We start from the raw sequence: 25,586 nt of genomic DNA on the forward strand, positions 1-25,586 counted from the left end.
AGGAAAAGGCTGTTAACAATTTGGTTTGCTATCAAAAAAGATTTTTGATAGCAGAATAAAAGAGAAGTATAGTGTGATAAATATCTACAGGTATTGCTAACTCATTAGTATTCTTTTAATTATTGTCCTTTTTAATTTTACATGTAAGCAATAACTATGGGACAGACTGGTCTGTGGCTTGGCGTGCCCTAGGAGAGAGCTTTGCAGTGCAGGCTGAATGCTACGGGCATTTCTTGTATTCTTGTGTTTTTGGGAGTATGTATTTAGAGAGAATCCAAGTATTGCACAGTTGTGTGATACATCCCACGTGCCACAGTGGAAGTGTATTAAAAAAAACTTGTATTGTAAGTGTATTAAAAAAATTCTTGTTCTCCAGTTGCTGAAGAAAACACATTTTCTTTCCTGTGATAAAATATTTTTATAAAATTGTCAAAACTGCTGGAGATTGTTCAGTGTAGACTTAACCTTTCAGGCTTCTCTGAGTTTTGGCCATAAAATGGTTTTAAGTATTTATTTGAGACCAGCTCTGAAGAGAAGGACTTGGGAGTGGTGGTGAGTGAGAAGCTGAACACGAGCAGACAATGTGCGCTTGCAGCCCAGAGGCCAATAACTGTGTCCTGCCAGCAGGTCTAGGGAGGTGATTCTGCCCCTGTACTCCGCTCTTGTAAGGCCCCACCTGGAGTACTGCTTCCAGTTCTGGAGCCCCCAGCACAAGAGAGACATGGAGCAGCAAGAACAATTCCAGAGGAGGCCACCAGGATGATGCGAGGGCTGGAGCACCTCTCCTATGAGGACAGGCTGAGAGAGTTGGGGCTGTTCAGCCTGGAGAAGAGAAGGCTCTGGGGAGATCTTATAGCACCTTCCAGTACCTGAAAGGGGTCTACAAGAAAGCTGGGGAAGGACTTTTCATAAGGGCAGTTAATGACAAAACAAGGGGAAATGGGTTTAAGCTGAAAGAGGGGAGGTTTAGATGAGATATTAGGAAGAAGTTCTTCACTGTGAGGGTGGTCAGACACTGGAACAGGTTGCCCAAGGAAGTTGTGGCTGCTCCTCCCTGGAAGTGTTTAAGGCCAGGCTGGATGAGGCTTTGAGCAACCTGGTCTAGTGGAAGGTGTCCCTGCTGATGGCAGGGGGGTTGGAACTGGATGATCTTTAAGGTCCCTTCCAACCCAAACCGTTCTGTGATTCTATGATTTATAGGCAGTAACAGTATCAGTGCCAGTGACTGTTCTCTCAAGCCATATTGGCTTTGTATATAATTTATACTCTGTGGTCCTCAGCCAAATGCCTGGCCCAGTGTGAGGAAAAGAAGTAAAACACAGTCAATTTATTTTCTGTGGGGAGATTCTCTTCAAAGCACTGCACATCTTGGGTGGAGTTTCATTGTCTAACCATAGGCAGGTAATGTTGGTCACACTGCCCTGCCATATCCTGGTTGATGGTCACTATCTGCTCAAGCAGGGCATAGTTCTGAGGTCTGGTGCCATTTGTTCCAGCTCTTGGTGGATGCCTTGGATAGCACAAGTCACCAAAAAAGGCACCAGCTGCCTCTCTTCAGGCTGCTCAATCGTGTCTTTGTTTTCCTTGAAATTAGCTTTTGTAGGGGTGTTAATAATAGAATGAAGTGAGGGAAGGAGAACTGAGTGTTTTAAACTGATGGATCAGTCTGTTCTTCACTGCTTTTTGTATTTTAATCACAGTGAACAGACAAATGCTGCTTGGTGTGGATTTTGCTTTGTTCTGAAGCTTAGTTTCAGTGCAGAATCAATACAAATTGGACCTGATGTATGCAAAACAAAACAAAGTACTCTCTTTTTTTCTTCCATTTTTTCTCTTTTCTTTTCCTCACCCCTTTAACCAAATCTTTTACAGTGACTTATGGGACAGTGAGTTCCAGTATGTACTATTACACGAGGGTTATGTCACAGCTCTTCCTGGAAACACCTGTGTCAAAAATGGAGAAAACTGATTTCAAAACTTTGTCCACGATGGATGACTTCTGGAAGGTAATTTAAAATCTGTGTTTTATCTCTCTGTTGCTGTGATTTGCCTGTCCTGTCATTTAACCTGCAGGATCTTTTTTCTAATGCATGAAGATCTTTGTGTGCAATTTCAAAGCTATGGAACAAAGTAGGCCTTTAATATGTGAAAATTTAGAACCCAGGTAATAGCAGTGGGGCAGGGTAGGGCAAGGTCACAGGATGTTTTTGGGGGATAGGTAACAAACAGTAAGGCCTTATGTCAGAAAAATTATCAGCTGCAATTCTAACACATACACAGAATGAAAATCTGTAAAAACAGTGCTGGCAACATGTAAACTAAAATTCTTTCTTCCTCCCCAGTTCACAGAAGGTCCTCTGTTGGATGGTCTTTACTGGGAGATATGGTACAACAACAAAACGGTGGCAGAAAACAAAAGCTTCATTTATTATGAGAACCTGCTCCTAGGGGTGCCTCGCATTCGGCAGCTGAAAGTGAGGAATGGTTCCTGCTCGATACCTGAAGATTTGAAGGATGAAATCAAAGACTGCTATGATGTCTATTCTGTAGCTAATGAAGATACTGCTCCTTTTGGACTTCGAAATGGAACAGCGTACGTACAATTCCTGTAGACACTTTATTTTACTTTCCCTGACCTGGGTTGTGCTGAATTACACAGTAAGTCACTTGGCAGAGCCAACTCTGCATTTGCTGTATGTTCTGTCTGTAAAGCCAAGTAAATCCAGAGCAGCTGCCAGTTCTGCTTGTGGAGAAACCTTACTGAACTTGGAGAAGACTCTGCTCTTAATCCACTGGAGTTTAGGTGCTGTCATTGCGCCCTTGGTAGCTGTTATGCGTGGGAGACACGCTGTGGTCTGAGCGCAGTGCTGCAACTCGTGAGCACCTGCTCTGTAATTCCAGATTGTTTTACTGCAGTGGGTTTCCCTGAGTTGTTTTCCCTGGCTAAAAAATGGAATAGCACTGCCTCCCTTGGAGAACAATATGTGAGTTGAACTTCAAAAAGTTTTGGAGGTGGAATGTAACTATGTAAGTGCCAATTTTCTTTCTTTCCCTGAGGACTGAAATTCTGTGTGAGTTGATCGATGTATTCTCCTTTCACAGTTCATATACTTGTGACCCATCTTGCTCTCTTAATTTTGTTGTGTTACTTGAAGGAACTTTGTAAGCTTGTTCTCCAGGGTACATCAAAAGTTTCTACAGGTACCTCTTAAATCAAAACAGCTTTAAGTTACTAAAGTCTTTTTTTTTGGTCAGTTTTTGTTGGTGTCTGTTTGGTTAGTGGTGAGTTGAAAGTGGGAAGACTAACGCACTCTGTTTCACTTGCTTCTGGACTAGTTGGACTTACACCAATGAGAAGGATTTGAATGGGAGCAGCCACTGGGGCTTGATTGCCACATACAGTGGGGCTGGTTATTACCAAGACCTCTCAAGGACCAGAGAAGTAACAGCTGTGCAGATTGCTAGCCTGAAGAAGAACCTGTGGCTGGACAGAGGGACCAGAGCAGCTTTCATTGATTTCTCTGTATACAATGCAAACATCAACCTATTCTGCGTTGTCAGGTATGAACAGAACTATGACAGTCTTCAAATTGCACAGTGTAGATTGTAGACTTGGGGTGTTTTTTGTGCTTGCTTTGTTTGGGTGATGTGGGTGAGTGTATAAAGGAGACAGACAACTGAAGTGGCATCCTCCTTGTCAAAGGAGCAGGACAGTTGCACTCACCATCTGCAGGCAGTTCTGACTTTCCTGATGCCACAGCGACTTGGGTGCAGTTTGCAGGTGGCTCCTCTAGTGAGCTGGCTTCTTAAAGTAAATCCATGGATTATACATCAGTCTTTAGACAGCATGAAACAGATGCAGGTGAAGAGAGCTCTTTCTGTCTCTGTTTTCTTACCCTTCCTGAAATGCTTTGAGTTTTAGTCACCACTGAGTGCGGTCAGGCTTACACCTCCTGTTCTCTGTAGCGTCTCCTTTGAATCATATGTAGGCTTTTGCCTGTTTCCATTGTTTAAATAATTACATAAATAAAGCCACCTATCTTTTAGTAGTGCTTTTAATCAACACTGTGTAAATGAAATATTTTTTTTTCATTGCCTTTTTTAAAATGCAGGTTGTTAGTGGAGTTTCCAGCGACTGGAGGCCTTGTTACATCTTGGCAGTTTCAGCCAGTGAGGCTGATTCACTACATCTCCACTTTTGATTTTTTCTTGGCAGCCTGTGAAATGGCATTTTGTCTTTTTGTTCTTTATTACATGGTGGAAGAGATCTTAGAAATTCACATTCACAGACTGCACTACTTCAGAAGCCTCTGGAATTGCCTCGATATCCTTATCATTGTGGTAAGTAATCTTTATAATAAGGCTGAAATGCACTTCGTGGGAGATGTTAGTGACTCAGTTCTCCTGTTGTGGGTTTAAGGGATAAAGGCCATCATTAGGAAGGATACTTATGGACTCTTGGGCTATTCAGTCTGAATAAGGCTATTTTAGTCTGTGTTGTAATGTTGTTATGTTTTACAAACTTGCTTGTTCTGTCTTTGGTAGTTTCAACCTTCACACCCTGGTAAAAAGTTAAAGATTATTTTGTCCACTGTGCTTTTTCACTATTTTTGTCTATAAAGGCACAGCCACTATGGGAGGTAACAAACTCACCCTCATTTCTCTTCTACATATCTGATACAGACTATTGCAGTGGGTTTCAAGTAAGAAAATAATCTACTTGATTTGCATTTGGAGGAATGGGTCTGAAATTTGAATATGTTTGCAAAGGACCACAAAGATATTTAATGTATTAAAATACTCGCTAGCTAATACGAAATTTGAAGAAGTGTCTCAAAATTGTAGAGTGCTCACAGCTGTCAGGCTGCCTTCTTGATTAAATGGACAGTGTGGCACATCAGTAATCTTGGTGTAGCAGAAAATCTGAGCTTTGAAGTTAAAGAGTAAAATTCTCTTTATCTAGCTGTGCTTACCTAGAGAACACAAAGCTAGCAGTGCTGAAACAGTTCCTGTCCCAGGATTGTTTAGTATCTTCAGGCTTGGATGAATCAAAGGTTTCAAGTCTTGAACTTAGTATCTGTAATCTAGAGAAATCACACTTGCATCACAGTGCTTTGTAAATGCAGGACCATTGAGGAGGGTGTTTACATGAACTTCGTGCTGTTTGTTATACTTAATGGCAGGGGTGGGAATAAGATGCTTTGCTGTTAATCAGTGAAGTGTATTCAAGTGTGAGTGTAAAATTCAGTTCACACAAAGGACCAAAATTCCATGTTTATGCCTTGTCTGAAGGACATGGTTTAAATTTAGGGTTATGTACTTTATGACTCTGTATTTGTGGTGAAATGTTCACTTACACTAATAAAAAGCACAGAGGTTAAAGCAAGAACCTTACCTGTATGGTAAAATTACAGCTTCTCTGCTGTTGTTCAATCTGTACTCTGGAGAAACTCTAGTACCTTTTGGCTACCACTGTCTTTCTGCTTTTACTCTTTTCCACCTTTGTCTTTTTCAGTTGTCATCTTTCTTTCCTTGTATTTCCTTCTCCCCAACAGCTTAAGTTTTCTGAGCCTGCTAGGCTTCACTGTCATCTTGTTCTTCAACTGTGGCAAGGAAAACAATTTCTAAATGTTCTTACTCCCAGGTTATTTGTCTGTACTCTAGGACTATAATGGTTTTGTTGTGAAATGCATTTCCTGATATGCCCAGAAATTCTAGTTTGGATCTTATATCAAACAGAAGCCACTGGGCTGTTGAATTACTCGAGTGAAAGGTGTTGAAACTCGTCCCCTTCCAGCTTCAGGGTTGACCCTGAAGGACTGTGAAAGGCTTGTGTCAGTGATTTTTTTTTTCTTCTTTTTTCCCTAGGCTCTGTGCAATCCTTAGATTTTACTTTCCTGTTTGAAACTTTACCTTTGTAATCAGGACACTTTGAAAACAATATATTTGCTTTTACTTAAAGCTCACATTATGGTAGTGCTATAAATAACATTAAGTTCCTCATATCTTAACTTTGTGTGATATATGTGGCTAAAACATGTTGTTTTAAAACCCTAATGACCTTTCATATATTTTTATGTTTCTTTTGTACTCAGCTCTCTGTGGTAGCTATAGGAATTAGCATCTATAGGACATCAACTGTTGACGTGCTCCTGAAGAAGCTGCTGGAAGATCAGAACTCATTCCCCAATTTTGAACCTTTGGCATATTGGCAAATGCAATTCAACAATATTGCTGCAGTCACTGTGTTTTTTGTCTGGATTAAGGTAACTCCAAGACACACATCCTTATTCTAACAGCAGAATGTGAACAGTATTCTGAGTTTTGCATGATATATTATTTGAGGTTTAGTCATGTTTCTCCTAAAATTGGTCATGTGAGAAAGTCAGAGCACAGGGGTAACTTCTTGCAGGTTAAAAGCAAGGTTGTAATTTGCCACAGGTTTAGTCAGCCCTTAAGTCTAGGTGATGTAGTCAGTGCTAGTGCTTTGTCACAGCAGACTTGTAAAGAAATGTTTTTAGTATTTCTGAATTGGTAAGTCAGTAATTCTTACTGAGTAAGAGTAATTCTTACTGAGTAAGTACTGCTTTTTCCTAGTCTGATTTAACTGTACCCATTTTCTCTACTCAAAATTTCTGAATCAGTAGAAGAGTTGATAAAGCTAGTCCAATTCATCTGAAAACTAGATATATTACTTTAGTTAAAGTTAATTTCTCTATTTTACTGCCTTCTTTCTAGTGATACTTCTTTTCATCTCCATAATCATTTCCCTGTCCTCAGTATATATAAAATGGCAGAAGAACATTTAGTCAGGGGAAAATGTAAGACCAATGATAAGTCAATTTCCACTCTGACGCGCCAAAGTGATACTTAGGTTTATCAAGCAAGTTAACTAATCTCTTACTGGTTTAGAAGACAAAGTTGCATCTAATTTTTTCATAATGGTTTAAGGAATAAAGTGGCTCATTATAAGAAATGATGTTAAACTGCAGTGTAACAGAATAATGCAGGTTAGAGGGGACCTTGAGAAGTCTTTAGTCCAACAACCTGCTCAGAGCAAAGTCAGCTGCGAGATCTTCTTTTCTCACATTTTACTACTTTATAGCTAACATTTTCATTGAAGAGAAAGAGAAATAAATAGGCTTTTTGGATTTCAGTAACACTGATCTGAAGCCAGGGTGCTAAGAGAGGAGTGAAAAGTAACAAACAAACAAAATCCCACACTCAAAATAGAAGTTGGTGTTCTCACAGAATTTTCTTCACATTTCAAGCCTCAGTGTTTTTAGGAAGTGATATATTTCTAAATATTAATGAACTGACTTTGTCTCCAGTCAAATTCATTAAGACATCTCACGTGTAAAAGGCTGGAGAGCGATTGTGTTAAGAAATTCTTGTCTTCCTTGTCTTAACAGTTGTTTTTGTTTTTTTTTTCTTTGAACAGCTTTTCAAATTTGTTAACTTCAACAGAACAATGAGTCAGTTATCCACGACCATGTCTCGCTGCGTCAAAGATGTCATTGGCTTTGCAATTATGTTTTTTATTATTTTCTTAGCGTATGCTCAGCTGGCCTATCTTGTCTTTGGCACTCAAATCGATGACTTTAGCACTTTCCAGGACTGCATGTAAGTACAAGAACAAAAAAATACAAAGAATTTCTCAGTATGTTGGTAAATGGATTTGGTTGCCCTGTCAGAGACCAAACAAATCCTGTGACATCCATCTAAACAGATAAGCCACGGACATATCGCTGTTGATGTGGCTCAGTAGCAAATACATTTTTTAATCACATTTTTAGTTCAAAAACTGTCTTTGCTGAGAGATTAAAAATATACTACAGTTAGATCAGGGAGCTAAAAGTGGCAGGTTTTGATTGGTGGAAGTGACAGGGGTTTTGTAACTGTTGGTCACGTTCCTAGACGAAGCAATAACTCTGTCTTGAGCAGTTGAGTGATTATATGCTTCATTATGTTTGTAATGCTTACAGAAGTGTTGTGTGCACAATAAAACTGTGTTCCTGATAGTATGTGTAGTTGGTTGACTCAGAGAGTTCATCTTAGACAGCCAGCTAGTAAATTTGTAGGTATCTGCTGGAATCCAGGAGAGTGATAGGACTTAATATAGGGTTGTTAATCAATTTTTCCTTTATTGATTTGGTACAACAGAACCTGAGGGAATTACCAGGTTGTTCCAAGTCTCAATTTCCCCCTGCCCCCTTACATTTGGGCAGCGTTGCAAAGAGATTCTTGTAGAGAATCAGAGGAACTTGAAACAACCTGATGGTGCTGTACAGTGCCAAGCCTCTTCCAGCCTTGGCACTGTACAGACAGCTTTAGGGGGTTTGGGTTGTATGTGTGTGAGAGGCAGAAGGGATAGGAGTGGGACAAGAGTGGCTCTTAAAACTTCTCTCAGTGGTAGCCACTGGTTTGTTCTACTTCCTGTTACCCCCGTTGTCAGTTGTGACTGAAAACCAGAAGAAACCACCCGAGTTTTGTTCTGTGTGTGTGTGACATCTGACTGTGAGTTTGGTTATAGCTAGAGATGGGCTGGAGGAATTGATTATTGCAGTGTGTGATAAAGTATGACAGTAGTGCAGACCTCTCTGCTGCCCATCAGTCACACTGTTAAAATAAAATAGATTGAGAATTCTTGTACAGCTTCAAAAGTGGTTTTTGGTTTGTTTGTTTGGGTTTTTTTTTCAACTCCTGGGTGTGTTTTGTTTTTTAAGATTTACTCAGTTCCGCATCATTTTGGGAGACTTCAACTTCACAGAGGTTGAAGAAGCCAATCGAATTTTGGGACCAATTTATTTCACTACATTTGTGTTCTTTATGTTCTTCATTCTTTTGGTATGTACGCCTTTGTTTATGTGGGGTGGGTAGGTGGCCACTTTTTGTTCTCTGATTCCTACTGCTACTTGAAGCTTTTTTTGATGATGGTGAACGTGTGCTGTCCATGGAAGGGCCTGACTGTTACATGGCCAGTCACTACACACTTTCATTTTTAATTTGTTTAAAATATATTTGCATTATATGTTTATTGTCATTCCTATATAGTGCTCCACATTGTGCTTTTTATTTCTTTTTTTAATTATTATAAATAATTTTTTATTTCTAAAAGCTGAATAGTGCCTGCTTGGCATACACAGCAAACCCATATCATTTGGTGAGAATGAGCTGTAAAGTTCCATACAGGCTCTTAGTTTATAAAGTGCTCTAATGCATGGCTGGCTGTGTTTACAACATCCCAGTTCACCTATGCAACACACAGCTTGTCTGCTAGAAAAGCCTAATCCATCAGCAGTGCAGCAGCTTGCAGATGTACAGGTTTGTCTGCAAAGGCCTCTTTTCTATCCTCTTTTCCCTCTCCAGGGCAGAGTTGGGCTCTGTCTTTCTCACCTTCCCAGTGCAGATGACCTGTACTTTTGACAAACAGTTATTAGAAGAAGCTTAACTTATCTAAGAGGTGGTATGTAGGCATGAGTGTCTGACAAATAAATTCAAACAGTGAGTGTATTATGAGTGAGTACACATCTTTTGTATACTCTCTGTTAATACTGGTAGTGAACCCATATTACAGTCTTACTAATAATCTATATAACAAAGTGGAGGGAGGGGACCTCTCTCTTAGAAATCTAGGAGACCAAATAAATTATTATATTGTTTTTAATAAGTGAAGAGCCCCAGTATCTTCTACCTGGATATAATTTTCAGTTAGTTTGGTGCTAACATTAATACATTAGTAATTTTGTTTCTCATTATAGCACCAGATGGAAGCTGTTATGTGAGCAAGAGATCCTCAGATTATTTCCCAAACTGTGTGTCTTCGGTGATTTGATAAAGTGGCAAGCATTAAAGCAGGATTTTATTTACCTTAAAACAGTACAGCAGTCCTGTATCATCGTAACTTTCAGAGTTATTTAATGACCCTTGTACTTAATGAGGCTTTTTATTATTCTTTGAGATGAGGAGAAATGGCATTCAGATATTATTTGTGGGAGAAGACTTCATCTTGGCTATTCACTAGTAAGGAAGCAGAGAGTCTGAAGTGTTCAGTGGGATGGAACAGTAGTTAAATGGAAAATAACATATGGGTCACTCTGGCCAAAGAAGCACATGGAGCAAGTTTCATATTTGCTTTTGAAACACCTTATTCTTCTTTGAAGAATCCAGAGGAGCAGAGGCTAGTGTCCTGCAAGGGAAATAATTATTTTTTTCAAAGGGGTAGCAGAAAAGCACTGGAGTGTGAAGGCACAGCAAGTTATCCAAAATACTCGCTATAATTTGTGTGCTTATTAATATCTGCACATCCTGTCATTTGACTGGAATGAAATGTTGCTGTAAGCTCCTTGAGACCAGTCTGAGACCTGGAAACTAAGTTAGGTAAGATGGGCAGAAAGCACCAACTCTACATGTTGGGCATCTGAAAGCAAAATAGACAGTAGTCAAGTTACCTCTTACTTCTCTGGTGTTGGGCAAGCAAGCATAAAGATACAGCATTGGAAAATTGTTCTCTTAAAGCATTTTTTTAAGTCCATGAGGAAACAGAGGTTAACACTCTGAGATGCTTGAGAATGGCACATTGAACATGCCAGTAAATTGAATAATTATTTTTCAACTTGAATGTTCATCTTGCAGTTCAGTTGTGTTGACTCCATGTTCAGCAAGACCCTTTCGTGGCTCAAGTAAATTATACACTTGGCCTGGGGTTAGTGAGACCAGTTCTTTCTCTTTTGTCTGAACTCTTTTCAGGGTTGGTGGCACACCTGCCAACTGTCTGATTTTAAGCTTTTTTGGTTTTACCTTTAGTCTGAAATGCAAACAAAGCTGTAACTAGATAAGAACCTTGTGTATAATTACTAAATTATGGGATGAATAGTTAACTTGATTCCTCGGGCATTTTTATTGACAGCTGCGTTGCCTGCCTTAATTCACAGTTGTTATCTGTGTAGGTAGAAGGCCAAACTTATACATATATCATTAAACAGGTTTGGATTATGGCCACTGCTGTGTGTAGACCTGAATCCTCTCTGTAAAGTCATTTTCCAGTTATGTTAATAACCAGTAGTCTTGATTAAAAGCTGTTAAACTGCAGTGCATCATATTTCAAAATCTCCAGCTTTTGATGTTTGTGTTTTTAAACCAGCCTGCATATATTAAAACAGCCTGAATATATTCTCCTGGCCCTTTAAAAAAAAAATCATGTATAGGTCTGCATGTGAAGGTCATAGGAGTAGTAGGACTCAGACTTGTTGAAATTTTTTAAGTGGGTTTTTCCATTTCTCTCCTGAACAGAACATGTTTTTGGCCATTATCAATGATACGTACTCTGAAGTCAAATCAGATATGGCACAACAGAAGGCAGAAATGGAACTGTCTGACCTGATCAGAAAGGTAAAAGTAACATTTTGTTTGTTGAAATCAACAGATTTTTTTTTGAAATCTCATTCTTGACATCTGAACTTACTGCAGAAAACGCTATATAAACTGTACAAAGTAAAGCTGGCAGCAGCTGATGAAAGTACACAGCTCAGTTAAAATCTGAGCTAAGTGTAAACAAAAGGAATGGAAACTTCCCATCACTGTGTATTTCAGTCATCTGAGACTTTATGTTGAATGATCAGCCTACTACTGAATACAGCACAGGGTTTGTTTGTCTAGGTACATACAGAAATCCTGAACTGATAAAGCTAAACTGCTCTTTGGTTTGATCACAGACTTGAGAATTACCTTGTTTCAGGCAATAAGATGAGGCAAGTCTTGGATAATATGTTAGGAGCTCCCTGGTGCAGCTGCCAGGAAGCTTTGAATACAAAGTTAAGAGCTTGACCTGAATCCTATTTTAGAAAGAACATGTGCATGTGGATGTGGTGCCGTGCAGTGGTCAGAAATGTCTAAATGCACACTCAGCATGACCAGTAACTTGGAGTTTAAAACTTGGAAACTGGTTATTAAAATAGAGCAGAGAAAAATGAAAAGTGCTACTTAGTTGAGATGAGGCCTTTTTTTAAAAGTGATTCCTACAACTGAAGAATGAGAGGTAAGCAAAATGGCTGCAGAAAATTGTACCTGTTTGTCAGCATTATTAAAAACTGTCACTTAACTGTTGGTAACTTCCAAAGGTGTCTGACTGGGACAAAATACTCCATTTCTGCTGACCTGCAGTGCAAATTGAATGATGAAAGCCTTACCTGTTACTGGGAAGGTATTTGTATGTTGCCCATTTAAACACTGAAATAAGAGATGGATAAATGGGAGAAAAATATAGTTGCAGGGCTTTTGGAACACACTGGATGTGTTCCAAAATCAGTGCTACCCGATTTTTGTCATCAAAAAAGTTATTATGAGATGTTAACACTTGATTTCTGACAAGTAAACCAGAAAATTTCCCATTTTCTTTTAGGGCTACAACAAAGCCATGATCAAACTTAAATTGAAGAAAACTACTGTCGATGATATTTCAGAAAGTCTGAGGCAAGGTGGAGGAAAACTAAATTTCGATGAACTCCGGCAAGATCTAAAAGGGTAAAGAAACTGTTACTTCTCATCCTGAATAGTGTCCCTGGAGATATATGATCTTAAGTCTTTGATGTGAGTTTCTCTCCTTTCTGTGATGTGGCAAGAGTATGCTAATGTGAATAAAGACAACACAGCAGAGTACTTTCACTTTTAATGTGAGAGATTTATGTTACCAGCTAATGAAAGCTGAGGGCTGAGCTTTTTGTTAGCAGTGTTGTGAATTGATGGGCAGCACTGGGATCAGTCGTGTCTTTGGCTTAAGGATGAAAGTCTGTTCAGAACTTTAATACTTGAAGTTCATTCAGCATCTGCAAAATGGAAAGTAAGGGAACTGTTTTTACTGCTTTTTCAGGAAGGGGCACACAGATGCAGAGATTGAAGCCATATTTACCAAATATGACCAGGATGGGGACCAAGAATTGACAGAGCATGAACATCAGCAGATGAGAGATGACCTAGAGAAAGAGAGGGTGAGCTCACCAGGGCCATCTGCCAGTCTTCTCCCCATGCTGGTTTGCTGCCCCAGAAGAATCCTCTTGTTTCCCTTCACATTTGCTGTCATCCCTGACTGTCTGAGCAGAATTGTAAAAAGAGAAGGTGGAGCTAATGGAGGGCAGGAGGTCTTTGACCTTGATGCCCTCATGCCCCATGTACAGATGAAAATCTTTGCATCTTCTCTATCTGTGTCTTCTTTACATCTTCTCTGTCTGTGTCTTGTGTTATCACAAAGGAGGATCTGGACCTGGATAGGAGCTCTCTGCCACGTCCTCTGAGCAGCCGCAGCTTCCCCCGGAGCTTGGATGACTCTGAGGAGGATGAGGATGAAGACAGTGGACACAGCTCCAGGAGGAGGGGCAGCAGCTCTAGTGGGGTTTCCTATGAAGAGTTTCAAGTGTAAGTTGATCCTTCTGAGGGAGATAAATCTTTGTGATGGGGTTTTTTTTCTTCCTTGGGGGCTTTCTTCTTTCAGTTACGTATTAGTCTCTCCTATAACTCTGAATATTAATCAAATTATTCGTAGAAGTAAATGTTATATTTTTAAGGTGCTTAAGTCTCTCCTTTTAGTAGCTTGCAAGTAATATCTAAATTGGAACTACTTCAGAGAGGCTCAGTTACAAAACCAAAACCAAATCAAAACAAACAAACAAAATCCAACAAAAACCTAGTGATTGAAAAGACAGAGAAAATGATGGTGTTACAATAGTGCCGGAAGACTTTTCTGTGGGTTTTTTTAGTAATAAAACCTTGAGGTGATTTTATGTTTAGTGAGAACTTCAGCTGTTGTTTTTAATAAGATTAAGTTACTTGTGAGTGTGTATTTTGTCTAAAATGATAGATCTCCATATTAATTAGAATCACAGACTGGTTTGGGTTCGAAGGGACCTTAAAGATCATCCAGTTCCAACCCCCCTGCCAGCAGCAGGGACACCTTCCACTAGACCAGGTTGCTCAAAGCCTCATCCAACCTGGCCTTGAACACTTCCAGGGAGGAGCAGCCACAACTTCCTTGGGCAACCTGGAATTACAGCAGCAGTAGCTGAATGAAGAATTTGAGTAACTAGAACTAACAAATTTTGATGAGGATGCCCTAAAAGCAGGGAAAACAGAGTGGAATATGTACTTTTTTTTCCCCATCTGCTTTACCCCTACATTATCTTCTTGCTTTTGTGTACCTTGTCCCTTCCTGGACAGTAGGACTCATTTATGGAAAGTCAGATGAGTGCTTGGATTAAAATGCTCCCTGATCCTTATTTGCTCTGTGTGTTGACATGCTGGAATGATACTGACTCAGAAATATTAGGGTCACTGAAGCTGACACTTGTTGCCCTCAGACTCATGAGGCGGGTAGATCGCATGGAGCATTCTATCGGCAGTATTGTCTCCAAGATCGACGCGGTTATTGTGAAGCTCGAAGCGATGGAGAGAGCCAAACTAAAAAGGAGAGATGTGTTGGGAAGACTGTTAGATGGAGTGACAGAGGTAAGAAACCTGCTCTCTCCTGCCTGGTCACAACCTGCATGGCTTGCTTACTGTTAGTGCTTCTTCCTGGGCTTGGGAGGGTTGAGGGACTGGTGGTAAAGGTGAGGTGGGTGCTTTGGCAATGGCCAAGTGATTTCAGTTTTGTGTTAGGCAAACATGAAATTTTAAAACATGAAATGTTAGGGACTTGATGCAAATTTCAGATATGGCAATGCATCTTATGTCAGGCCTGTGGCATGCTGAGGCAACAAAGCACCACTTAAACCCCTGAAGTGGACAGCAGTGGTGTTCAGTAGTTGTGGAAGCAGCTACTTCATCCCTTGGTGTCTGTTGGGATTAATACAAAGCTTTTTATGGATCCAGCCCAGTCCAGCCTGCTCTTCTTCTCCCATCTTGCTTCTGGGATTGTGTGTGGTAGGTAGAAGCAGGTCACTTCTGTCACCAGGATTATCTAGATTCTGTTGCCTCCCCTTCCACCTTCTATTTCTTGAGGGCCCTTTGGAAGTGGCCAGTGGGACAAATGTGTTATTTCTAAGAATATTTCTAACCTGACAGCTTCTTGATGGGGCAAGAACAGCCAGACTAAGGGGTGTTAAGGGGTGAGTGAGATGGACTTTCTTGGTAGGTTATGTAGCTCAGACTTGCAGCTGCCCTGTCACAGCTATGATCATAGAATCATAGAATGGTTTGGGTTGGAAGGGACCTTAAAGATCATCTAGTTCCAACCCCCTTGATGTTCCTGGCTGTTATTGTTGTTCCAGCCAATAATTCTGCTTGATTCTTGAGATCAGCCTTCGTTGTGAGTGTGCTCTCCTCAATATATTTTACATATTTTAGATTTTGGAGGTGGATTTAAATATTAGAAACCATAATACAAATTGTGCTTTCATCAGTGAAGGTGACAACCTCAGTGTTACATCACTGGAAAGAAAACCATTTGCTGCAGTAGCTTTGTTTTTCCACTAGCCTATGGAAATACTTGAGTAGTGTAAGAATGTCCCATGTTTGGATTAAGGTTTTGCTTAGACTGCAGTTTGGCAGCTGTAATTCCAGCTTGTGTCTTTTAATCTGTTTAGGATGAAAGGTTGGGTCGTGAGAGCGAAATCCACAGGGAACAAATGGAGCGACTTGTGCGAGAGGAGTTGGAACGATGGGAATCGGATGATACCGCATCCCAAATGAGCCATCAGTTGGGAACACCACTTGGACTGAACGGTCAGCCTCGTTCCAGGAACTCTCGGCCCTCTTCCTCCCAGTCAGATGGTATTGATGGGGGAGGAGGAAATGGGGGGAATAACACCCATGTCTAGGATTAACTTTGTAGGTGATTCAAAATGTTTCAGGTCAGTAGGAAGCCAACAAATACGCTACTCCACTCTTTGCCAGCGTGAGGTGATCATCGTGATCCGACCACTAAGGATGATTTTCACTGGTGGGCAAAAGTAAATATTCTCTTCAAAAGGTATTTTCAGACTTGTGTAAACCACGTGTCACCTTCAAGTTACCAACAGTGAGACTGTCAGCCATGGAAACAAAAATGCAGGAGATGGAATGGAAACCAGGTGTGACAAAATCTACCTGGAGAGAATTTTGGTTCCATACATATTTTATGGGGGACACTTTCACGAGGGGAGCAAGCTTCAGACAAAATCATGTGCTGTGGCTAAAATGCTCAAATGAAGGGCTGTGAGTTTTCTGCTTTCTATTGGAAAATATGATTTTTAAATGCTTTTAAAAGCAGGTTTTTAAAAAAGATGGCGTTTATTTCCTCATGCATTATAACAGCTGACACTTTTCGAAGACATAAAACAGTACTTTTTTTTTTTTACTTTGAGTTTCTACCTATTTTTCTGAGTTACTCTTGGTGTACTAACATTTTCATTAACTTAATGTTCATTTTTCCTGTTTTTACAAAATACTATATTTCTTTAAACAGAAGAAAGTGCACTTAGTTTGTACAACTGTAATTCACATTATTCCATAGCAGAAACTGTACACATTCTGTATTTTTGCATTTCATTAGCATTTATATTTAAGAACTGCCTCTTCCCACTCAACTATGGTTATCATTTCCAGCTTTGTTGCAAAGTGCCTATTTTTTAATGCTGTGTTTTGATCATCTGAGTGTTCCTGGGATAAACATTCCACAGTTTCTTAGGTAAATATGGTTACTTTGCAGAAAATGTGTTATTTCAAAGCACACAAAATTGAAAAACACTTTAACTGTTCCTTGAGTGTGACAGGGGAGGGGACAGAGAAGTTGCTGACATTTGGGGAAAATCCAGTCTTGTGTGCTCTATCTGAAGTTCTCATGATGTCTGGACTATGTCATCTGTAGTGACATTTAACAGAACTGCTTGTAAAATGAGTAGGTGTATTTCTACATATGCTTTTCTGTTGAAGTACAACACACAATTCCTTTGGAAAAGTGTTTGTTGTAGAATCACTGATTTTTAGTATTTTTTTCCCTCTGCTTTCTGTGGCATAGAAGCTTTGTTTTTGCAAGGGAATGCAGCACTGAAATGACATTGGTTTCCTACAGCAAGCACTGAGGTGTAGTGTTTGTAGTTTGCCCAGCAGTATGTTTCCATATGTGGAATGCTGATTTAGGAGGGAGGTTGTCAATTGTGCTTTTTTCCTGAAGGTGGCAGTTGTCTTGTATTTAAAGTCTTAGAGTTGCATAAAGGAAAATGGAAAGCTACATAATCAAACACATCTTAGCTATTAGTAGGGTATATAGAGGAAAAAATGCCTATTTAACAAATGATAAGTGGCATGTATATGTTATTTTGGTGCTTTTTCTTCAAGAAGCTGTTGTTGACAGAGGTTAGCAGCTCAGTTTATGTGGTAGGACTGCTTAGGCAAAGCTTACACCTTGCATATGTTCTTACAACTGCATTGTGTGGATGTACAATGACTCAAAATCATAGAATCACAGAATGGTTTGGGTTGGAAGGGACCTTAAAGCTTATCCAGTTCCCTGCCATCAGCAGGGACACTTTCCACTAGACCAGGTTGCTCAAAGCCTCATCCAGCCTGGCCTTAAAAAATGCCTTCCCTGTAACCAAAGAGCTTGCTAAAACTAAATAGACTTCATGCCTTTCCCTATTTGTAAGTTTATGAGAAACCATGTGCACAAAAACTTCATTAATGATGTAAGGTGGAGCAGGAGGAAGTTCAGTGCGGAGGTTGCAATTTCTTAGTAGCTTTGGCTTCAGAACAAAACGACGTGGGAAAAACAGGTTCTGATCTTGTGAAGTATTTTTTCCTTCTGTGAGTTATTTTGTCTCCTGTACTACAGGAAGAAACTCATACTTTTTCACAGGAGACCCTGTCAACTTCCCCAAACAGCGCACAGCACAATGGTTAGGGCATTTGTGTGAAATGAGAGGCACTCAGACTAAGCTCTGCCTTGCCTTCATGGAAAGGTTTTGGCCCTGAGAAACATTCCTGAAGAAAGCTTTTTGGTGTTGAACTGGCATTTCTTATAAACAAACAAACAAACCAAAAACCCACTAACTGCACAGCAGCTGGTGTGCAAGGAAAATAGAAAATACAATACAAAGCAACTTAAATATACCTTGTCTTTAAATATACCTTGTATTTAAATAACCTTGTCTTTATATTCATATCCAAAATGTGTAGTGTGTTGGTATGTGACATGATTTACAGCATAAACTTGGAGGCATGTAAACTAATTACACGTGTGTAACGTGTAATTGGTGTTGGGTTTCTAGGGTCAAGGATTACCTAAATGCTGAGATAGTATTTAAATAATAATGTACTTAAAATGAATTACTTTGACCAAATGACCCAACTTGAGTTGTCCAACCATCAGCTGAAACCTTACTAAGAATATTTTGTGATAAGGTTTGTGCCCGTTGTGTGACGTGCTGAGATTTATCTCAGCAGGGACTGGAGAGTGTGCAGAAGCAATCTAGTGGTTGTCTGTTGGTGAGACAGAGCTTCCCTGGAGGGGGAAAAAAAGCAAAAAATAAACTTATCAGTATCATAGAATCATAGAATGGTTCGGATTGGAAGGGACCTTAAAGCTCATCCAGTTCCAACCCCCCTGCCATCAGCAGGGACACCTTCCACTAGACCAGGTTGCTCAAAGCCTCATCCAAAATATATGTTTTTCAATAGGTTTTTTTTTGTAAAAATGTATCTTTCAAAATGTAAATTCAGTCACTCAGTTCATCTTTTATTGGTATTGTTTGTTTATTATGAAAATGTTTTGCATTCCTGGCTGTATTTGTTGAGGTGTATTTCTGTAACGTGTCGTTACTTCATAACAAACTTCATCTTGAAGTGCAGTAAGTTTTCATGGGGTACCCGTGTGTGTTGCCAAAGGGCCTTGCAGCCCCTGTCTGGCCACTTGACAAATGTTAATAATAAACACTTTATTATTTCATTTTTCAACTCTAGATGCTAATGTTGTTCATCACTTATTACAAAGGTAAGGTTTTTTTGCATAGTAATGTACAGTGTTTGGTCTTATTAGGAAGCTGTTAATTATGCAAGCCTTCTACAATGATCAAGAATGTATTGATCTGTAAAACTGAGCACTTTACTTCCTAATAAACATTTCATGTAATCTATAAAGCAAACATTGTGCCATGCACTTGGTTTGTTTAGAACAGAACCGTAAGAGTCCTACATTTTATTTATGTGTGTTACTTCTATCTCACACCTTATTCTAGATTACCTAATGATGTTAAAAGGGAGTACAAGGTGTAAATGAAGAGAGAACTGGACTGATCCTACCACTTAATTGCCCAAACACTACTTTTTTTAACACTTTCCAGATTACCTTAGTGATGTTAAAAGAGAGTATGGGGTGTAAATGAAGAGAGAGAACTGGACTGATCCTACCACTTCATTGCCCAAACACTACTTTTTTTAACACTTTCTTTAAATTTGTACAAATGCACAGGCCTCTTTTCTGCTGTTTCAGGTGGCAGCTCCAACTGCTGGTAACTCTGTCCCTTTATTATTTCACAGTTGCTGTGTAAGTTAACTTCTCTACTCTTTTTCTTTATTCCCTTTCATTTTTTCCCTTTCCTTCAGGGAATTCTACAGCATCTGGAGAGTTGAATGGTCCTTGGAAATCCCTGGCTCGCTTATAAGCCTCATAGTTCTGTCTGGGCAGCTGTCTCACCAGGTCAAAAGTATAGCATATTAATGAAAATTGAATGCTGAATATAAATCCATCTCAATCTTTACATGAAATACACTCATACTCAGTTTATTAAATATATTAAACCTTTTGTGAGTGCACTATAAAAGTCATGGAGAGTGCAAAGTGGGAACCTTTTCCATTTAATACTGTCTGTATGCTATAGTGTTGCTGACTTTTGAAAATTTCATCAGCAAGTGCAATTTGTGGTGCAGGTTTGGAATGAGAGCCACAGAATTCTTCCATATCCCATGGGCATCACTTGGATGCCTTGTGTATTCAAATGCTCTTATCCAGTGAATCTAAACAAAAAAAAATAACTGAGAAAGGGGAAAAAAGTTATTGTTATGATAAATAGTTGTATATTTAGGCACTAATGGGGCTTTTTTCATTCCCTGCTTATACAGAACGTGCAGCGTGAGAGAAGAGGATAGCAGTTGGAGGTGGAAGAGTCCTTCTCCAGAGTCCCTTCCACAAGCACTCATTCAGGAGAAGGTTTATGCTGTTTGTGTTCCTGATCCTTCTCCATCCAGCATCTCTGGCCCTGCTGGGATCCCCAGGACAGTGATGAGCCCTTTGGGAACCACAGGTAACTAGTGGCAGGGAGATGCATAAGCAGCACTGCTTTCAAGAGGGAAGGCAGAGCCTCACATTTCAGAGACGCTTAAGTCACGTCAGGCTCTTTTTTGTGAACTGAATTGCTGAAATTCTGATGCTCACAAACCATTCTACCCTTTCTGCACACAAACTGGATTGATTCAGAAGCACAGTTGTCCTTCTGTTTTGCTAAAAATGATTTTTTTTAGTGGTAACTCAGATTATGCCCTGTTTTGCCCTGAAAGGTGCCATGGATGGGTGGAAGAGAAATTGGTTTTTAATTGCTAGTGAACAAATTGAACAAATGATGAAGTATTATTTACTAAAGTATGCTAAATAGAAGAGAACATTACTGCTGTATACCCCTTCAGTAAGAGTTTAGTTCATGCTCTGTGTCTTCCAGAAAAGATAGAACATTATATTTCAAAAGAAAACAAATAGTTTGCAAAACAAACCAGTCTTCTACAATGGAGAAATGCAAAAAAGCTGTCAGAAACTTTTTTTCCCTTTGTGAAATCTGAACAAAAATAGCAGTTGGGGTTCTGACTTGTTTTCAAGAGTGTAGGAGTGCATTAGAAAATCTCTGATTTCAGAATAAGTCTGTGTACCTCCTGTGCTATAAAGGTGCTTCCAGGTTTTAAGCACTGATCATGAAAAATAGGTAAAGAAAGGCAGAGGGACAGCTTAATGGTTCTGGTGGTACTGACATTCAGAAGAGTTGTCCCTCTCTTACATGTGTCACCTCACCTTGATGTGTTAACACAAGGGCCTACAAGAAAGCTGGGGAAGGACTTTTCATAAGGGCAGTTAATGACAAGACAAGGGGAAATGGGTTTAAACTGAAAGAGGGGAGGTTTAGATTAGATATTAGGAAGAAGTTCTTCACCATGAGGGTGGTCAGACACTGGAACAGGTTGCCCAAGGAAGTTGTGGATGCCCCCTCCCTGGAAGTGTTGAAGGCCAGGTTGGATGAGGCTTTGAGCAACGTGGTCTAGTGGAAGGTGTCCCTGCTGCTGGCAGGGGGGTTGGAACTGGATGATCTTTAAGGTCCCTTCCAACCCAAACCATTCTGTGATTCTATGAACACACAGATTCAGCTGATCCCAGCCTGAGTCAAAGGACTGTTACAAACAAACTGGTGCTTAAGTGTCAGTGCTGCTAAAACAGCAGCAGGATCACAAGTTTTCCTTGGACTAGAGATTTCTGGCAATTCCAGTTGGAATTGTATATTTTTCCTATCTTTATTTATACTTTGAAAACTGGACTTCAATTAATTCCTTGTTGTAAAATGAGTCAAAAAGGGGGAAGTTGCTTCCCAAGCAGCACTGGAACAGCATGCTTGGAAGTATTGACTGTATCTAGTGAGTTTAATATCTGTCCTTGCCTGTTACATAGGACTAACTTTAGGTGCTTGCTGGTAACAGAATTTATAGAATCATAGAATAATCAAACAAATTATTGGTGCCTCTTTAGAAAGTAACAACTTTCAGCTTGTGATTTTTTAAAAAATTATTTTAAAGTAGTTCAGATAGAGGATTTAAAAGTAAAATCTTCAACCAGACTGAATAATTTCACATAAAATCGAAGCAACTCTTTTAAAGTTTCCTAGAGTCCAGATTAAACCACTTAGTGTTAAATGTCAGCAAACTGAAACAGGAATTTTCATACACAAAAACACACTTTCAATTGAATTAGTGATAGAATGATTAAATTCTGTAAAAATCACAGTTGTTTAAGTTCAGATGACAAAAATCACAGGGAAACAATGGTATCAGGCAGCTCTGTCATTTTTAAGCCTGAGCAATGCATGAATGGTAATGCCATAAACCCCTTGATCCGTGGTACCCCATCGCTAAGATCCTGCCGCAAGGAGCAAGCCTCAGGGATAATTCAGCTCCTAAGCCAGCTGCAGTGGAAAGCAGGGATCACATCAAGACCAATTTGGAGCAGATTAATGAAAAAAAGGCTTAATGAGCCGTGTACCTCTCCAAGAATGTTTGTAAAATCCATCCCTAATGAGGGTGGGGAGATAGAAGAGCTTGTGAGAACCAAGTGAGGGCCGTTAACCTTGGGGTATTAGGAGATCCTGGAGAGTCTTAATTCTTGTCACAAGGTCAAGCTTTTACAAAGCAATTATTAAGGATCTCCATAGTATCAACATCCAGACCCACACACATACTCAAAGCCTTTTAACCTCAGGGATTCTGGCCTCATTTACCTTCTCCTACTAATCACTTCTAATTTTTTTTTCCTGCTTTCCTTGTTCATAAAGGTACATGTTATAGTAGTTATACAGATGATGTATCTCCTGGCTCGTGCAAGCAATCTAATTGTACTAGTCAGTGTCCAAACCAAAGGGGAGAACCACTTTGCCTTTCTCTCAGCTTGATTTCTGTGCCTCTCCATCGAAATGAAGAAAGAAAGGAAAATTCTCAGCTCTTTCCCGTACTGGGCCTGCTGTTCTGACTTTAATCTGGAATGAGGACAGGTTGGCATTAATTCCCCCCATTGATTTGGATTTTTCCAAAGTACAAGAAAATACTCTGCCACAAGTGATCAAATTGAAGCACTTTATGAGTCCCATCTTCTTCTGATCCAGATATATATGGAAAGTAGAGTGCTGGATAAAAAGAGAAAAATATAATCTTAATTCAAAGCCTATAGTGTGACAGTGAAGTCTGACATGACTACTACAGTAATTTCTGCTCGTGCAACTAAGGTATAGAATTTTATAAATCTCATTATGGAGTTGCAGAGCTCAGCTAACAGTTTGACAGCTGGATTGTGCTGCTGTCAGTTCATTCGTGTGAGGGCATTCTCATTAAAACCCCTGGGAGCAAATAAGCTAAGAAGCGATGCGCTTAGGAGTAGCAGAGTCTGTCCTTTCGTTGAGACAAATTCATTTCTTCCTGGGCAATTCTTCTGGGATTTGCTCTGGACAAATGGGCCACTTTGATGGAAATGAAATCACACAGGCAGAATGTTAACTGAAATACAGAGTTAAGTGTGGGACAGTGCAGGAAGAAACACTTGTTTCAGGTAAATACATTCTTATAGCTGTCCAACTGCTAAAATGGGCAAGATTGCTTCTAAAAATTGCTGCTAAAAGCAAGAAAAGTTGAAGAGTTTCTTGGTAAATACTGTCTGTGCAATACTGTGTCTAAGTCTGTTCAAAACCTGAGTGGTTTAACTTAATTTGATTATTTCCTTTCTCGGAAGCTGCTGTCATATACTAAATTTATTTTCTTTTCAGATTGGAACACAGCTTGTGTGATCACATTTAAAACTCTTTAAGTGTTGAAATGTTAAGGACCAGCTACAACTACCTTGACTGTAGAGTTCTACAGTTTTAAATCTGGGCTGATGGCTTTTTTTCCTCCAAAGACACCTTCTCTAATGGGGCTGGATGGGATCTACCCAAGGGTAGTGAGGGAGCTGGTAGAACTGCTCACCAAGCTACTTTCCATCATTTTTCAGCAGTCCTGGCTGCCCAGGGAGGTCCCAGTGGACTGAAGGTTGGCAAATGTGATGCCCCTCTACAAGAAGGACTGGAAGGAGGATCTGGGGAACTACAGGCCTGTCAGTCTGACTTCAGTGCTGAGGAAAGTTATGGAGCAGATCATCTTGAGTGCCATCACAGGGTATGTACAGAACAACCAGGTGATCAGGCCTGGGTTTATGAAAGGCAGGTCCTGCTTGACTAACGTGGTCTCCTTCTATGACAAGGTGACCTGCTTAGTGGATGAGGGAAAGGCTGTAGCTGTTGTTTACCTGGACTTTAGTAAAGCATTTGACACCATTTCCCACAGCATTCTCCTGGAGAAACTGGCTGCTCATGGCTTGGACAGGTGTACTGTTTACTGGGTGAAAAACTGGCTGGATGGCTGAGCCCAAAGAATGGTGGTGAATGGAGTTAAATCCTGTTGGTGGCCGATCACAAGTGGTGTTCCCCAGGGCTCAGTACTGGTGCCAGTTGTGTTTAACATCTTTATCAATCATCTGGACGAGGGGACAGAGTGCACCCTCAGTCAGTTTGGAGATGACACCAAGCTGGGTGGGAGTGTTGATCTGTTAGAGGGTAGAGAGGCTCTGCAGAGGGATCTGGACAGGCTGGATCGATGGGCTGAGGCTGATTGTATGAGGTTTAACAAGGCCAAGTGCCAGGTCCTGCTCTTGGGTCACAACAACCCCATGCAACAGGTGTGTGTGTCCAGAGAAAAGCAACAAAGCTGGTGAAGTGTCTGGAGCACAAGTGTGATGAGTTCACAGCTGAGGGAACTGGGGTTGTTGAGCCTGGAGAAAAGAAGGCTGAGGGGAGACCTTCTGGTTCTGTCCAGCTCCCTGAAAGGAGGGTGGAGAGAGGTGGAGGTTTAGATTGGATATTTGGAAAATGTTCTTCACCAAAAGGGTTGTCAAACTCTGGAACAGGCTGCCCAGGAAAGCGGTGGAGTCCCCATCCCTGGAGGTATTTAAAAGCCTGTGGTGCTTGGGGACATGGTTTAGTGGTGGACTTGGCAGTGTGAGGTTTATGGTTGGAGATAGTGACCTGCTGGCTGGCTCTGCAGGACCCAGAGCTGGCCTGTCCACTCCAGCAGCCCTTCACCCTGGTAGCCAGCACCCACTGACACACCCTGCCTTCTGCACCTGCCTTTCCACCTCACCTCACCTCGCCTTGTGTCACCTCATCCCCTTCTCCCTCATCTCCCATGGCAAAACCTCGTCTGGGGGGCCCTGATGTGATTTTACAGTCACACACAGGCTGCATGCAAGGAGAAAACCGAGTCAGCTACGAGACAGAGGATAAGCTGTGTGTGTGGATTTTTCGTGGGAGGCAGCAGGTACGCTGGTGAGGTTCCCCCTCTAGGCAAGTGTTCCCCCATAGTGTTGCAGTACGACACGTGCGCCTCCTAAATAAACTCCAGAGGAGGAGGGATGGCTGGTGAGGAGTCTGTAGACCACAGCCAAAATGAAGCAACAGGTCTTGAAACCACAGCAGATGTTATTGCATAATATAATAATGTGATAAGGGCGAGGGATCCTTGTTGGAAGTGCTGCTGCATCTGTACTAAGTGGAAGGAGATGAATTACCATTGCAGGGGGAAAGCTGGGCTGCCAGGAAAGGGATATTGCGACCTACAGACTCTTATAAATGTGGTACCATCCTGATTAGCTGTACACTTAAAATTGCTCACCACAAAAAAGACCAAGAGCTCACGATAGCAGCAGTAACGGGGCAGTGAAGATGATTTGCAGTTAGGCAGAGAAATGGCAAACTTCAGTACGAGGATTATGCAGACTCGCAGAGTAAGAAAGC

At 40.5% G+C, this 25,586-nt stretch overlaps 1 protein-coding gene across 1 annotated transcript in view; it reads left to right on the top strand.

Annotated features, from left to right (window-relative positions):
* The window catches only part of PKD2 (polycystin 2, transient receptor potential cation channel), an 18,200-nt gene extending 2,394 nt beyond the window's left edge, over positions 1-15,806 (top strand). The window contains exons 2-14 of the mRNA XM_029085525.1: positions 1,873-2,006; positions 2,343-2,593; positions 3,337-3,561; positions 4,113-4,341; positions 6,096-6,266; positions 7,442-7,623; positions 8,727-8,847; positions 11,293-11,391; positions 12,401-12,522; positions 12,869-12,986; positions 13,247-13,410; positions 14,349-14,496; positions 15,573-15,806. Coding sequence (XP_028941358.1) covers positions 1,873-2,006; positions 2,343-2,593; positions 3,337-3,561; positions 4,113-4,341; positions 6,096-6,266; positions 7,442-7,623; positions 8,727-8,847; positions 11,293-11,391; positions 12,401-12,522; positions 12,869-12,986; positions 13,247-13,410; positions 14,349-14,496; positions 15,573-15,806 — 2,198 coding nt within the window. The remainder of the gene's footprint in view (positions 1-1,872; positions 2,007-2,342; positions 2,594-3,336; positions 3,562-4,112; positions 4,342-6,095; positions 6,267-7,441; positions 7,624-8,726; positions 8,848-11,292; positions 11,392-12,400; positions 12,523-12,868; positions 12,987-13,246; positions 13,411-14,348; positions 14,497-15,572) is intronic.
* The last annotated feature ends 9,780 nt before the right edge of the window (positions 15,807-25,586 follow it).

This window comes from Antrostomus carolinensis, unplaced genomic scaffold (genome assembly GCF_000700745.2).
Source record: "Antrostomus carolinensis isolate BGI_N321 unplaced genomic scaffold, ASM70074v2 scaffold15400, whole genome shotgun sequence".
Classification (NCBI taxonomy): domain Eukaryota; kingdom Metazoa; phylum Chordata; class Aves; order Caprimulgiformes; family Caprimulgidae; genus Antrostomus; species Antrostomus carolinensis.